The sequence below is a fragment of the Leptonychotes weddellii genome, chromosome 1, assembly GCF_054177405.1.
Source record: "Leptonychotes weddellii isolate Sample4059 chromosome 1, ASM5417740v2, whole genome shotgun sequence".
Lineage (NCBI taxonomy): Eukaryota > Metazoa > Chordata > Mammalia > Carnivora > Phocidae > Leptonychotes > Leptonychotes weddellii.
In genome coordinates, this window is record NC_138369.1 from 170,697,545 (window position 1) to 170,713,957 (window position 16,413).

Sequence of the window (16,413 nt, forward strand, 5' to 3'; positions counted from 1 at the left end):
TGGGAGATGGGCTAGATGGGTGATGGGAATTAAGGGCGGCATTTGTGATGAGCACTGGGTGTTATATGTAAGGGATGAATCAATGAATTGTACACCTGAAACTAATATTACACTGTATGTTAACTGGAATTTAAATGAAAACTTGAAACTGAAAACAAACAAAAGCAAAACAAAATGATAGTCTTAAAATTGTCTTGATTAATATTTCTCAAAGCAGTGATATGTTCTTTCCTAAGTTAGTTCCTAACTATATACACAGTAAATATGTATATTATATATTCATACAAATATATATATTTATAAACACATAGTTACATAAATATATAACATCTGCTACTTTCATGTCACTATATTTTTTTACTCCTTTGAAAAATAATTATAAATATGATTTTATAAATAGTTTTAATTTATAAAGTAAAAATAATTTTAAATCATGCCATTTTCTATATTTTCTCCTTTTTTATGTACTGTATTTTAAGATAAAATCTAATTTTCAGTAGATCTTGAAGACTTTATTCCTATTTTTATACTATATATTGATCATAGTTCTTAATATTTTTTTTGCTTCTTTCACTAATTGAATATTTTGATTGATACATGTCACTATTGCTTAGAAGTCACAAGTAGCTGTTTCTAAAACTAATCACGAAATCCAGAAGGGCAGGTTAGCTGATTGGGCTACCATTTAATTCTACCTAAGTAGGTTGCATAATACTTGTTGTGGTTTATTTTCATGGCCAGAGGCTAGACAAGATACAGATCAACTTTGCAGTAAAGCGGAAGGAAAGCATACAACTTTGAGAGATAGAGTCAAAAGTATAGGCTAGTTGTGAGTGGAGGAACAGGTATTTGTACAGCTGGATCTGAGATGAGGTAACAGGCCAGATGAAGATCAATGCTTTGACCCTACCACTTTCCTAGATATTCTAGTCGAGGACAAACTGACCACAGTCTTCTAGGGAAAGGAAAGACAGATAAAGGAAGTGACATGTGTTCTGTCTTCCTGACATATTTGTACCAAGAGAGAACCAAGGGAGGGGCAGTAGTATAAGAAAAATCATTGTCCAAGTGATCACAAATTCTCTGTAGATTGTCAAATGCAAAGAGTTATATCATATCCTCTATCTACATGTATAGAGATACAGATATATCCGTGATGAGCAGGCAGGCAATTTTTTTCCTGCTGATTATGTTATGGTATAATAAAAAATATAGGGTAAGAAGGTTGTTCATGCCAGGAGTACCAGCATCAAATTCCTTCACCCTTCATGGCAGCAGTTCTATACTGGGTGTCTTTAAGAAATTAATGATGTTAATTTTTTAATTGGATGTTGTTGGAATCCAAACAGCTCACTTTCCTGACTCCCTGCTGTTCTCTGAAAATGCTTTTGGCAAATGGAACTTGACATATCGTCCTCCTTCTTCATAGCACCAAGTAACCCGCTTTTTAACATTTAAAATGGCCCTCTTAAGTGAACAAAATTGACAACTTTACACCCCATAGAAGAGCAAGTAAACCTGCTGAAAATGATATGGATTCCTGCTTTGAACTGACTTAGGCCAGTGGTTATACAGATGTAAAGGAGGGAAGAAAATCTCTGATAAGATGACAAAGAATGAGAATATTCGAATGCAGTCACTGAAGTTGTAATAGGCTTTGAAATACTATATGCTTTTATCGTTCTGCTCCAAAAGTTACAATGCAACGGGTAATCCCAAGTGCACATACCTGGAATCCCCAAGTAGTAGCCAGTAGTGAAGTTTGCTTTAAATCCCCCTTTTGCCAACAGCTTGTCAGTGATGAAAAGCACAGTCATTCTACTGGTGGTTGAGAACACGTCCTTCACTGGGCCAGGCCCCGTGTACACAGCTGTCCCAAATGAAAACAAGATAATCACTGAAATGGTTCTTTGAATCTAAAGGAAAATATATACCTGTTCTTTCAGTTCCATCCTCTAAAGGGATGCAACATGCAGCATGGCTGCTCTGGAAGTGACCACACTTGCATAATTGTGTACTTCCTTTTAGATTTTGGACACTGCTTCTTCTAGGAAAGCCAACTTCTCTATTGATCTTTTCCAGTATGGTTTGAGGTTTCTGTGGCTCTGTAAGTTAATGATGAATTCCTCATAATGGCTTAGCACCACTACTCTTCAAAGCTCATGTTATTCCCAGAAAAAAAATGATTATATGACTGCTTTTAGATACCTTTATAAAACAATGGAGATTATAGCTCCCCTTAGTAAATTTTTGTCCAAATTTATTTGATATTTTTTGTGAGTTGAATCATTAACCTAAGCTGAAGCATTGGATTAATTAGAGATAGATAATATAAACCTAAGTGGTGGTTTTCAAAATGTTTTCCACTAAGTCCTGGGCTTTGGGGGTTTCATAAATAATGAAATATTCTCTACTACACAATAAAGGCTTAGGCTAATTAGAAAATATGTTCTTACACAAACACACACACACACATTTAGAGAGGGAGCGGGGGAGGGGTAGAGGGAGAGACTCTTAAGCAGGCTCCACGTCCAATGCAGAGCCCAGTGCAGGGCTCGATCTCACAACCTTGAGATCATGACCTGAGCTCAAATCAAGAGTTGGATGCTTAACTGACTGAGCCACCTAGGCACCCATCATATTATTAGATATTTTATATATTAGAATCCCTGAAAGTGATTATGTATAGAACTTCTTGCCTACAATTTCAAAACTATGATTCTGAGATCCTCTGGAATTCTTATTTACTTTTCAATGATTGATGTAAATATTAAGAGGTGAAATGATGAAAATGAATTCTTCTTAGATCATGAGAACACTGAAATTTTCATTAGGACAATATAAAGTAAAAATGGGAAAACAACTCAAAATGTGTTCATAACTATGTATATAAAAATCAAATTTGAATTTCCTCAGTTCTTATTAGCACTAGCCTCCCAGCCCCACTGAGATTTTCATTGTTGATGTCTTCTGTGGGTGGCTCTCAAAATCCTCTTCTAGGAAGCCTGAGCTTCGGAACTTTGCGGGATTTTGCTAAAGAAACTTGTGTAAGCAGTGATGGATTATATCACTGGGAACCCTCTCCCCCACCCTGTCCCTGTACTGCTATAGAAAGCTCCCTCTGGTCTTCCACCATTGGTTGCCACGTTCATGAGATTGCATCCTGATTGCATAGCTACCTGGCCAGATTTTGCAGGAAATGATTAATATGAGTCCAAAGCACAGTTTGATAAAACAGTTTTACTTGTGAAGTGTGTTGTTTCATGCACTTCAGTTGACCCTATAAGCATTTTCATAATTTAATGTATTATTTATCAAGAGACACTGTCTTAAAAACTGGTAGTAGTTAAATAGGATATTAGCTATTACATTAGATTGATAGATTTTTATTATGTTACCATATATTTTATGACCTACATACAAGAATTTCCTCTAGAATAGTACACTTTTCCCCCCATGTTTATTTTTAAAAAACTATTAATCAGTAAAAGATAGGGAAAAATCAACTTTTGTCAATATTTGAATCATTCTCAGATACTTATATAGAAGCAGCTGGTGCTAGAGACACAGACAATCAGAGTAATAATGAAATGTAAATAAAAAATCATAAAAAATTTTTGCATAAAAACACAATTTGTTCCTTTAGTTTGAAGTGAAACAAAACTGGATTTAATAGCTATTTTTGGAAATATGATGTACACATAATTGATATTAAATTGAATAATATATGTCTTTTAGCTCTTAGTCTCCAAGGTGTAATGCTTACTTACTGTAGTAAATTAATATAGCTGGTAGAAACTATTCACGTGGGGCGCCTGGGTGGCTCAGTTGGTTAAGCGCCTGCCTTTGGCTCAGGTCATGATCCTGGAGTCCCAGGATCGAGTCCCACATCGGGCTCCCTGCTCAGCAGGGAGTCTGCTTCTCCCTCTGACCCTCCCCCCCCATGCTCTCTCTCTCTATCTCATTCTCTCTCTCAAATAAATAAATAAAATCTTAAAAAAAAAGGAACTATTCACGCAAAAATATTAATTCTGGTTTGCCAAGAATGCTCAAGAAGGGGCGCCTGGGTGGCCCAGTCGTTAAGCGTCTGCCTTTGGCTCAGGTCATGATCCCAGGATCCTGGGATCGAGTCCCACATCGGGCTCCCTGCTTGGCGGGAAGCCTGCTTCTCCTTCCCCCACTCCCCCTGCTTGTGTTCCCTCTCTCGCTGTGTCTCTCTCTGTCAAATAAATAAATAAAATCTTTAAAAAAAAAAAAAAGAATGCTCAAGAAGAATATTACTCTGTTATTGCAAATACTCTCATTTTGGAAGCTCCACATAAAATTTGACATGTTATTCTGTTGTTGTAATTTCATTTTGCTAGTTGTAAAAGAGTGATTACAGTTATTGGGAAATGCTCTCTCCATCAATCCAATGTCTTGAGCCATACAACTTTCACAGTATTTAAATTGCAGACTTACCTAAGAGCAAAGAATCGTCTCCTCTACCATCTCTGATTTCCACTACATCTGCAATATTTTCTAAGTCGAATTCTTGGAAATGAAGTTGTATATTCTTTCCCTCTTGTGCATTTAAATTCCAAACACCTTAAAAGTAATACACGACAACGCAGTTTAGAACACGCTTCTTTTGATTTCCCCCAAAAGCTTCGCTCTCTTGAGAATTTCAAATTTCTCTGAATTTTCATATGAACTCTCACGTCCGTCCATGGCATCCTGGCTTTTCCCTTACTGTTGCAATAGCTTGGGCATTTGTAAAGCCTGACAACTTATCTACATCTTCATCTAGACTGTGTTTTGTTTGTTTCTTCTTTTCTCATTTCAGTGCCTAAAAAATAAAGGGCCCAATAAATATTTACTTAATAAATCAATAAATTTAATAAATTTCTTTAAATTGTTCTTTTAATATCCCACCGACTTCCAGAATGTTTAGATCATTACGTTGTACAAATGATATGTTTAAAAGATGTCTTCAATGTGAAATAGAGATGGTAATCTCTGGTTCCCTATACAAGTCAAATGAGATTCATGGCTGTTTATTTTTTTGGATCAGATAAGTCCCTGGAATTGTGGTTCTATTCTCCTATGAAAGTGTTACTTCCTTATCTCTGGGTCATTTGAAGAAAGAAAAGTTGACATTTTCTAACAACACATTTTTCACTGTCATTAGGGCATTTCTTTCACTGGTAGATTTCCCCATTTAGATTGGGTTGCTATCTTAGGTGCAGCCATGGGAGGAACAAGTCTGTTTCCCAGACCTACTGAAGTGGAATATTTGTAGGCTGGGCTGGGGAATTGGCATTTTTAACACAATTTCTAGGCTGTACTGTTCCTCCAGTTAGGAATATTGACCAAGAGATAGGCTCTGTGCAGTTTTATCAAACTATTCTCTCAGACTTAAGATTTTTTAGTAAATCCTCATTATTTCATCTTTTTAAAAAAGATCTATTTATTTGTTTTAGAGAGAGAAAGAGAGAGAGAGTGTGCAAGCAGGGGGAGGGGTAGAGAGAATATGAGAGAGAATCCTCAAGCAGACTCCCCACTGAGTGCGGAGCCTGACACGAGGCTCAACCTCATGACCCTGTGATCATGACCTGAGTCAAAATCAAGAGTCGGACACTTAACTGAGCCACACAGGCGCCCCTATTTCATCTTTTATACTGAGACTCTAACTACATTACTCTAGCTGCAGGATTTATTAACACTAATCTCTATTTACAAAGGGTGTGGATGTCACAATTAACCCTTTACTTTTTATACTTTCCGCTGACTTTATGGAATTGCAAACTTGTTATCTATAGTATAGACATTGTACGTACAATCAAGAAGAGTCATTAAGGGAGCAGTACCTGGAATAAGGTACTTTCACACTCTGGTTTTGTTCAATTTTTAAATTTGAGAATTATAATAATAGCACCTGCTTCAAAGAATTATTGTAAGAATTGAACTGAAATAATATAATAAGCACTAACACAGTGTCTAGCATGAAATAAATGCTAAATAAGTTAGTAATTATTACAGTTGCTGTTGTTATATTATGCAATCTCCTAGACAGTAGGTGTACTCAGTTTTGGCAGATTTATAATCCACTTTGCTGTGTCAAAGGGGGGAATCTAGCCTTGACATATACATCTGTTTTACATGGCCTGGGGAGAAAATGACTCACAGAAAGCCTGATTAGGGTAGCTGTTTGGAAAATTCATGGAAGTGAATGTTGTATTTGGCTCCCATAGTTCAAAAGGTCCTCCACAGTCCGCTGAAAAGGAGAAAAGGAAAACAATGAAAAATCATTAGAAACACAATGCTTATTTCAGAGAGATAATATGAGAGATAACATTATATGCCAGCAAATTCCCAATTATATTTCTTGGAATACTGGTTTTGACAGATAGAATTTATAGTTTGTGTAAAAGAAAACCTTGCAACTTAAGTAAGGGAAAACTGCCGGTTAACAGGTCTCTTTACTTCTTTTTTGAGAAGAACTTCTCAAAACCTTAAATACTGTTAAGTTCTTTGAATCTCCAAGAAGGTGTAATCGTATGCAGCATTTCCCAAAATTATTTGGGCAAGAATAAATTTGCTGAGCATCTTTTATACATAGGCTTTATGAAATAAGGTACCAAGTCCCTGCTACAGAAATAATGAATCTTGATAATGGAAAAAATCTTATATTTGACATTCTCTTATGAGAAGGGTGAGTAAATCACTCATTCTGCTTTCTTATGTTTTTCTCTTTTTGTTTTTCTACTCCCCCCCCCTTTTTTTTTCAGTAGAGAGGGAGCTCCATCATCTTGTATACTGAGATGTCTTACTGTTAAGAAAAGGAGACAAACTGAAACTCCTCTTGCTAAATAATTGCTCAAGACTGGTCTGTTATTTAACATTGTCCAGGAGTCAGGTTGGGAAAAAGTTTATTAGACAAAATTCTAGTTAAAACTAAGATGATTTAAGTTGGCAGATTAACTTCATGAAATCCTTTTATTTATTTATTTATTTATTTTTATTTTTTTTGACAGAGAGAGATAGTGAGAGCAGGAACACAAGCAGGGGGAGTGGGAGAGGGAGAAGCAGACTTCCTGCGGAGCAGGGAGCCCGATGCGGGGCTCGATCCCAGGACTCTGGGATCATGACCTGAGCCGAAGGCAGACGTTTAATGACTGAGCCACCCAGGCGCCCCAACTTCATGAAATCTTTAACCTATTGTATATTTATCTTCCTGCTTACTTGAAAAAATTCTAAAGTTATATAAAAACTCATCAACTACTTAAAGGATCCTAATTCTATTCTTATTTATATTGACATGTTATGTTTAAAATCAAAAGAATAAAAGTAACCTAATTGTAAGAACATAGGGAACTGAGATAAGTATATATTTTTCTATTTAAAGGCAGATAATGCTGAAATTGTTTACTCCAAGTAAGACAGAAATCAGATTATAAGAGAGAGAATTAAATGTCTCTACACCTACAACAATGCCTTCAGTCATACCCTCTTCTTGGGTCCCTCTTTACATGGCTTCTGCCTCACTTATGTAGATCTTTTCAATTCATGTGCTTTTTCCAAATTTGTCCGTAATAAGCATCTTAAATTTGGGCTTCATCATGTGTATAATTGGACAGAGAGAGGCATTTGTTGTGGTTCAACGGTAGGGCTGCCGTCCCGTCTCGTCCCGTAAGGTGGTAGAGCCTGGTCTCTCTCTCACGGTCTCCGGGGCAGACTGGTCCAGACCCAGATGAACTTAGCAAGAATAAAAAAACCTCTCGTCTCATCTGGGGAGAGGACATGGTGTATAAAAGGTAGATATTTTGGAGCTGGTGGATTAAAGTCGTCACTCTGAGTTCACTATTTGTCTTTGAGAGTTGGTTTTCTCATATAGGAAAGAGATATATGTTAGAGATTTTCAGGTTGTTATAAAAAAATTAGACATAATTATGAAAAGTGCCTACACATTCCCTGGCATATTCAGTACTGATTTTCAATACACACTTGTGGATTTGGTAATTACTTTTATTATTTCAATTTTAAACAGACAATATGAGCATTGGAGGCATTCAATTACTTGCTAATGCTGTGCACATCCATTTAGTGTCAAAGTCAAGACTTCAATTGAGTTCGTCTCAAGTTTTTCCCTCAATATGTCTTCCTATTAGGTTAATTAAACTCTGCATCATTTCCACCGTCTGGTGTAAGCCCTAGACAGGGTTTAGACTGTGTCTCAGTAAGTGCCACTTGATGGTATGTGACATACTCTTGTTAGGTATAGACAAAGAGAAGGAGAGCAGAAGGGAACAAAATGGAAAGTACTAACAAGTAAAGACAATGATGGATAGATTTAGAAGGCAGCAGGCCCTATACATAGGGTGCTAAAGAAGGTATTTTAACCAAAGAAACAGTGATAAGGGGGACGAAGGGCAGGTTCTCCACTGGAAAGGGTGAAGGTAAGGCCAGAGAACTGTATGATCTTATCTCTGAGGTCAATACTCTCCTTGATTACATGACTAATTGCCTGGGAAAGATTTCTGAAGAAGTATCTACTACAATCCCTCAACTCCCAACTCCCACTTACACACAATTCATTTAATTTTAGTAACTCTTAGTGTCATGAATTGCTCCCTTCAAATCTCTGGGAAATTAACCGGGAAGTATAAAAACTCTGCAGGGGCAAAACTAACATTGCACATTGCAGATTGGAGAAAACCAGTTCTTCTATTTCACTAGTTTAGATGTGGCCAGTGTGGCCAGTGGATTTGTTTTCGTTTTGTTGTTGATTTTTAAGCCATTATTCTTATTTTCTCTTCAAGGAATAGGAAAATCTCAAAACTGTCTTCTCCTAATAAATAGCTGACATTTTGGAGAATGTACTGAATTTTCACATAATTGAACACAACAGTACGTTATATTATATGTAGATGAGTAGGTAGGACTTTAATAAATACACACCTAGGACAAAAATGTTGTCAAATGTAATTGTTAAGCCTGTCAAGACAGTTCACTTAGCATTTCTCCACTAAATAGGAGTCTTAGAAAATTCATTCTTCTGAAATACTTAAGAATTACTTTTTTGAAATGAATCTCAGATATAATTTCATGTCAAATAACTGACCAGTAAGATATCTCTGATCCTTGGCCTGGTAAGATATATCAGTTACGCTCTGTATATAAACGGTGGTAATGAACTGGAAAAAGCACTTTCAGCCATTCTAAATATGAAGACACAAATTATTTTAATGGTGGTGTTGCTTTAGTAGAGATATAGCATATGCTTCTTAATAGAGGGGCCAAAGTACATAAAATGTACTTCTGAGTACCACAGTCATACTGTATCATTAGATAAACGCTCTCCACCCAGAGAATGAGAGTTAAATAGTCTGTCTGGTCCTGGGAACTCTATTCACTTAGAGTAGTGAAACTTTTTCATTTTTCTTTTTCTTGAAGCTGTTCTCTCAAAGATTTGTATTCTGATTAATTCCTTACTATGCCAGCAGGGATTTTCACTACATACAATATGTAAATAGCACGCAGTATTTTGCAAAGTGGTTGTCAAGGATAGATATTTTCTCTGAGGCATGTCATTTTTAATCCATGCTTAAGCCTCTGACGTTCATGAGATATGTGTCAATGTAAGGTGCAAAAGAGAAGAGCCCAGCTCCCACTTACAATAAGAGGGTTCAAATGAAAGGTATTTGTGGCAAAACAATAGATGTACCTTGAGAAATAATATCTTTCATTGATGCTTGAATATTGTTAAAATCAGCATTATTACAGATAACATTTTAAAAATTCAAGTTGTAGTATAAAATGGAATATCCCATGAAAATTTTGTGTTCAGTTTATCAAAATTTATGTTCCATTCACAGGTTCTAGTGACCAGCCATGATACTAATATTTACCTTAAATTTATGACAATGATGTTCAAATTTTCATTCCTTATACTCTACATTTTATTTGTAATGAATAGCAATCTAGCCAAAAAACAGGCTATTAGTTTTAAAGCAAAAAGATAAAAACAAAAAGGAATAGACAAAAACATGCTGACAAAAGAGCATATGAGTGCACTTAAAATGGAATTTTCTAGGGATTTAAATATCAAGTCACACTAATGATACATAAGGCAAGCAGCTCTGAAAGAATATAGCCATCATATAAGACAAGTAAATAGGTACTAATTCATTTCTAAAAGAAGAACTAAAGTTAGATTATTTAGCTCAAAATATAATGTCCTGTCTGTGAAATTTTCCAAATTAACATAGATTTTGTCTTTGGAAATGGAAAATGGCCTAAATAATGGCCAAATAGAGAAAAATTGTGGAAATAAAGAGTGACTTAAAATATCTAGAACTATAGTTTGTATTTTTTTTTCTTACATATTTTTAACAGCCACAGAAATAAGTTAGGGGCCTGAAGTGTGGATTCCTTTTTATATATACCTATTCTATTTAGTAGGTATCTTGTCATCAATCACCCAAATTGTGTTGCAAATTAACATAATATTTGTGTAAATGGAATGTTTACTTTTTAAAAGTGTTCTCCATACAATCCCCACATTTAAATTATTTGTGTTAATGCCATAAGGCAACAACTGTAGAGCTAATGCAGCAGTAAGTGATCGAAGTCACAGAATGGAAGAATCCCTATAGTTATGAAAACTGAAATTAACATTTCCCCAAACTAGGCACAATGTGAATCCCTAGGAACAAGGGAGGGATTTTGTTAGTCAGCTACTGGTCTGGGATTATTTTCTTATTTAAATGCTCTGTAAGAGCCAAAGAAAGGCTATTAGCCGGTCAGCCATGGTTTCCTTTTATTTCTGCTTAAACAAATCAGTGATCTGGAACCAGAAAAGCTCTGCTCAAATAAGAATTTCACTGAACCAATTGCAAATGGCATTAGAATGAAATTGTTCAGAACGCGTTTGATGGTAATTAACATTTTCTGCTGTGCTAAATATTGCCCTGAAGTGAGCCATTTGGAAACTGGAACAAATATGCTTTGGGCAAATTCTAAAGTTTATACTTTAAAATCAGATAGGTTATTCTACTGTTATAATTTCCCTATTGTTAAAATATGTAGAGATATCATGCTTCCTTGACATTGAAGTGTTATTTTTTTCCCCCTTTTTGACTAGAATAGCCATGAGGACTGTATAGGTTATATAGTTCAAATTTTAATATGGGAAATTATATTAAAGTTTTATTTGTATGTATGATATTATGTACAGAAGTTATTTCACATCTTCTATTTCAGATAATGGTGAGATTGTTATTTTAAAAATATCAAGCCTATGAAACTGTTACTTCTACTAGAAAATCTTGCTTCTTGACCACTTATTGATGAATAGAAGAACACACTGGCAGAAAGGATTATGAAAATTGTTTTACATGATTGAAATGTTAAAATAGCAAGATGTTTCTAGTATTTGGTATCCATAGGAATTATTTATCAAACCAGTAATGACTTTAGTAATTAGACTATTTCTTAATGTTTTTTTTGCATGAGAATGTTTTATACGATCGACAGGTACGGTATGGGGCACCCACACAAAATGAAGTGAAGCAATTATTTTTAAACAATGCCAGATGGCCCAAATTATTGCATTCATGTTGGGTTTTGCTCCATCCCATCCCTTCCTTCATTTCCAAAATTTAGTTCTGGTAACAAAATTTTGTTTGACAAAAATGTTTTTATCACCAAAAGAAAATTACAGCCAACATAAAAAGAGAGAGAGACTTAGTTCATATCTACTAATATTTTTTGATTATCTATTTCTGTGATGTTAGGAAGCAGCAGACACTGGTGAAGCAAAGGTGAATGAGAACCAGAGTTTGGTGTCATGACACTCACTTTTTGCCTCAATTTTGTGGCCAATATATGTGAGAAAGCATGCTACTTTTCTGCTTTTGTTTCAATTTTATGAGTGTCCTACTGTCTCTTAATGTTTCCTTAAAGCTTTCTCCAGTTCATACTTTCTTCTCAAAAGTCTATCACTTACTTTTCTCATTTACTACTTTTAGGGGCACATAATTATGTATTGCCTTAAGTATTTCTTTACATGGATTATATTTATTTATTTTTTCCATGCATTGGTTATTGCTACATATTATATTTCTTGTGCAGTGCTTTGTACGTAGTAGCTATTTATAAAATTTGAATGAATGTTTGAAATATTGAGGAATTTATGTATAACCCATACAAACATCTAACCATGTTAATACAAAAGATGTTACGTGGTGCTCGCTTTGGCAGCACATATACAAAAGACGTTACGTGTAAACTAGCCTTTTGGTAGAATGTAAGTGCACATTCAATATGTAAGTGCACTGGCATGGAACCAGTATGGCAATGTAATTACTATCCTCATCTTAATGGCAGCTCACTTGTTATCCATTCTCAAACACCAGTCATTTATCTTTAGAGCTTTTGAATTGTTAAAAACCCAAATCTGAAAAGTCTGCTTTCTTTTTTTTTTTAACTTAAAGATTGACAGCAGAAAAATTTATAGTTTTAGAAGTAAAGTCAAATTTAGGTATGTTCTCCACGTTGATTTGCTGATGTGATTATGGGAAGAGTTTTAAGTGCACTTGGAAGGAAATGAAAAATGGAAAAAGTGCTGTGTTTGGGGGCTCAGATCCATGGCAGAACAAAAACATCCATGAGGTAGGACATAAGCAAAGCTGTAGAACAAGATCAGTTTCCAACTGCCATAATCCAAAGATAAAAGGGATTTTTTTTACATCAAAACTACAGTGCAGTGAAGACATCCCAGTAGAGGCAAAATATATGTTTGATATAATTTATCATTATATGGTTTTTTTCCTGTCAAATCCCATAGTTGGAAAATGGTATGAAGTTATTGTCTTCTTTGACATTTTAAGATGGGTAGGAATGCCCCTTTTTCCTCTGAAATGTCAGTTTCCAATTTCAATTAAGAGCACAGGTAGATACAGACTCCATTTTGTTCTTTTGTGTTAAAAGACTCCAAAGGACATGGGAAATCCTGGACACTGCTCAGCTGCAACACGTTAGTGGCTCCATGAAGGGAGCACATTGCAGGGCCTTACAAAGGTACCATTTCTGGATAAAAAAAAAATTTTGTGATCTTGGTCTGTATAGTCAAAAATCCAGGCCCAGTAATTATTATTAAATTATTCTGAAAATAGGCTGGGTGCATCTCAAGTTTAACAAAACTCCTCTTTGATCTTAACATCATTCTTTAAGAAAACCATGAGAATCTTAAGGCTTCTTCCCAAATATCTGTCCGCCTGCCACACGGCCAATGCAGCATTAGTTTGTATTCTAGTGAAAACAAAATGGAAGTCAGCACCTTTGTTATTTAAAAAAATAAAAATATACTAAAATTATTATAAATATGATGCATAACAAAGTACTGAGTGATTTCCTTGTGAGTGTATGTATAACGTAATATTTTGCTAGCTTCCATTTTATTTATATTTTGGAGTCTTCAATTTTTAGTGAAAAAATAACATTAGGCTGAGATAATTTAAAAAGCCAAAAGAACATCTACTTGAAAATATTAATGCTTTAATTGGTAAAATACATGTTATAGTTACTTACTAGGAAGTTCTGGTGGAGGAGTTGGGACCAAAGTTGGTTCTGGATAAAGACTCACATTGCAAATCCCATACGTTAGGCTAATGTCGTCCAATGCTACATCACTCAGGATCTGGTTTTTAAAAGCATTAAAAGCAACCTGCAATTCAGAGAGAGATATGAAATCATTCTACTCTAATCTTCCCTGATTTGATCCTTCTTGTGGCCCAATATTTGCTGGGGCATCAGTATTACCAACTCCAAATATAAGAGGGCAAATTTCTATATAGTGAAATATTGATAGATCCTGCTTTTTATAATCCTTCTGCTGAGCCCACCTCCCTACTTATGTGTTCATACTAATCTAAATTTTCACTAGTGTCTTCCTTCTGAGTTAGGCAATATTGCCACAGTTTCTCTATGTCTCTGTCTCTGTCTCTCTCATGATTTGTCATACTCTATTGTACTCTGTCATGCATCCACATTTTCTGGCAAGGGACAGCAATCTTCTCACAGATTCCTTCCCTCAACAATTTTAGAAATCCAGGTAGCTGTCTGCCTTCTTATAACATAGGGGCCCTAAAGAGAAGTCACACCTACTAGATAATTTAAATGGGAAAAGAAAGGGACAAGAGAAAATATGAGTATAATATGATAATTCAAGGCCAGCTAGTACTGGTCATAGTTCACCCAGGAAGCTGGTGTGGGATACGGTGTGAGGGTAATACCTAGAGGGCACAGACCCAGACTTGGAAGAAAGTTTCAGTGGTCAGATGAAACCTATTAGGTTCTTAAGGACAGTGGGTATTTTAGCTGGACTTTCCTGGATCCTCTCTTGTGTAGGAAAGACATAAACAGAATACCCATGATACATTAATTGCTCTGCTAGGCACATTGTACACATTATCTCATTTAATTTTTTCAATTCTATTGTAGAGTCATCCATTCACTCATTTGTTCATTCTTTTCACCTTCTTCACGCTAGGCACAATTCCAAATAAGGGTTATTTTCTCCCTTTCATTTACATGCAAGCTGAATTTCAAAGAAACTGAAGTGACTTAAGATTTCATGACAAAGTGGCAAAGCCAAGGTGCAAATATTTGTAGAACTCCATGCTCTCATTCTGCCTGATAAGCTAACCTTGAAAAAGTGGATCCAGTTATATTGCTTAAAAAAAAAATGCTCAGTGAGTTGAGCCAGATTGGCCACTGCAATATAGTAGTCCCCCATTATCTGAGGTTTCACTTTCTGCGATTTCAGATCCTCACTGTCAGTTGGGTTCTGAATCAGACGATTCTTCTTCAGGTATTGTCAGAACGTCAGTAGTAGCCTAAGGCCATGTCACAGTGCCTATAACATTCACCTCACTTCACCTCATCACGTGGGAATTTTGTCATTTCACATCATCATAAGAAGGGTGAGTACAATACAATGAGTTATTTTGAGAGAGAGACCAGATTCACATAACTTCTGTTACAGTATATTATTATAATTGTTCTATTTTATTATTATTCTTGTCAATCTCTTACTGAGCCTAAGTAATAAATTAAATGTTACCATAGGTATGTATGTATGTATAGAAAAAAAAACCCATGGTATATATAGGGTTCAGTAGTATCTATGGTATCCATGGGGGTCTTGGAACATATACCCTATGGACAAGGGGGACTACTGTACTTATTTCTCTGCTCTGCCATTTCTTTGTTCCCCTGATATTCCATTTTCCTTTATCCTTCCCTGAATTATCAGAAAACAAAGTTGGAGAAGAAAACTTCACAGAAAAAAAAAAAAAGATAGACTCAGAAGAAAAAAAAGAAAGAAAAAGGGAAGGAAGGAAAGAAAGATGGAAAGAATGTAGATGAAGGTGCTTGTTTTCTGCCTCCTTCCACAAAGTCATGGGGAAAAACTAAAGCCTTCCCTATGACTATGTCTGTCCAAATGTATACCTTCTGAAGGTTACACTCTCTTGTCTGAAATGAACTGATTAAAACACTGTTAATTTGGTCGAACTATTAGCCTGTATTATCCTGTATTTTAATTGCAAACACCCTTAGGAAGAGAACACATTAAGCTGTTATCTGAAAAATTAATTCACCTTAATGTGAAATAAATGATCAGAGACATCCCAATGATACAGCTCATGGAATTTGTTTCTAAAGGAAATACATAGATTAAGTCAAAGTGGGGCAGGGAGGATGGATACCGATGGGTGTGGATGTTCTAATGGGAAAAGACAGTTCCTTAGAAAAGTGCAGGGCTGATGTAGGTGGTGTTTGTGAAAAGCTGGAAGTCCTAGGTGAGCAGGGGACATAGGAAGACATGATTGACATGTGCTAGAAAGTTGCTGAAGAAAGCTGTAATATCCCACAAAGTTTCTTTGGATCTTATGGATCATTATAAGTAGTACTTTCATGTAGTAAATTTTTCCTCAATAAGTGGTTTTATTTTTTTTTAAGGATTTTATTTATGTATTTGAGAGAAGAAGATAGCAAGAGAGAGCCCAAGAGGGGTGGAGGGGTACAGGGAGGGGGAGAAGCAGGCTCCCTGCTGAACAGGGAGCCTGATGTGGGCCTTGATCCCAGGACCCTGGGATCACAACCCCAGCTGAAGGCAGATGCTCAATGACTGAGGCACCCAGGTGCCCCTCAATAAGTGTATTGTTTTTTTAAATTTAATTTTATTATGTTATGTTAATCACCATACATTACATCATTAGTTTTTGATGTAGTGTTCCATGATTCATTTTTTTCATATAACACCCAGTGCTCCATGCAGAATGTGCCCTCTTTAATACCCATCACCAGGCTAACCCATCCTCCCATCCCCCTCCCCTCTAGAACCCTCAATTTGTTTCTCAGAGTCCA

General features: G+C 35.8%; 1 protein-coding gene across 1 annotated transcript in view; it reads right to left on the bottom strand.

The window, feature by feature from the left end:
• The window catches only part of TMPRSS15 (transmembrane serine protease 15), a 113,658-nt gene that overhangs the window by 48,842 nt on the left and 48,403 nt on the right, over nucleotides 1-16,413 (bottom strand). Inside the window, exons 14-17 of the mRNA XM_081798898.1 lie at nucleotides 13,573-13,708; nucleotides 6,167-6,256; nucleotides 4,462-4,587; nucleotides 1,730-1,870 (exon numbers count right to left, since the gene is read on the bottom strand). Of these exons, the coding sequence (XP_081655024.1) occupies nucleotides 1,730-1,870; nucleotides 4,462-4,587; nucleotides 6,167-6,256; nucleotides 13,573-13,708 (493 nt within the window). The remainder of the gene's footprint in view (nucleotides 1-1,729; nucleotides 1,871-4,461; nucleotides 4,588-6,166; nucleotides 6,257-13,572; nucleotides 13,709-16,413) is intronic.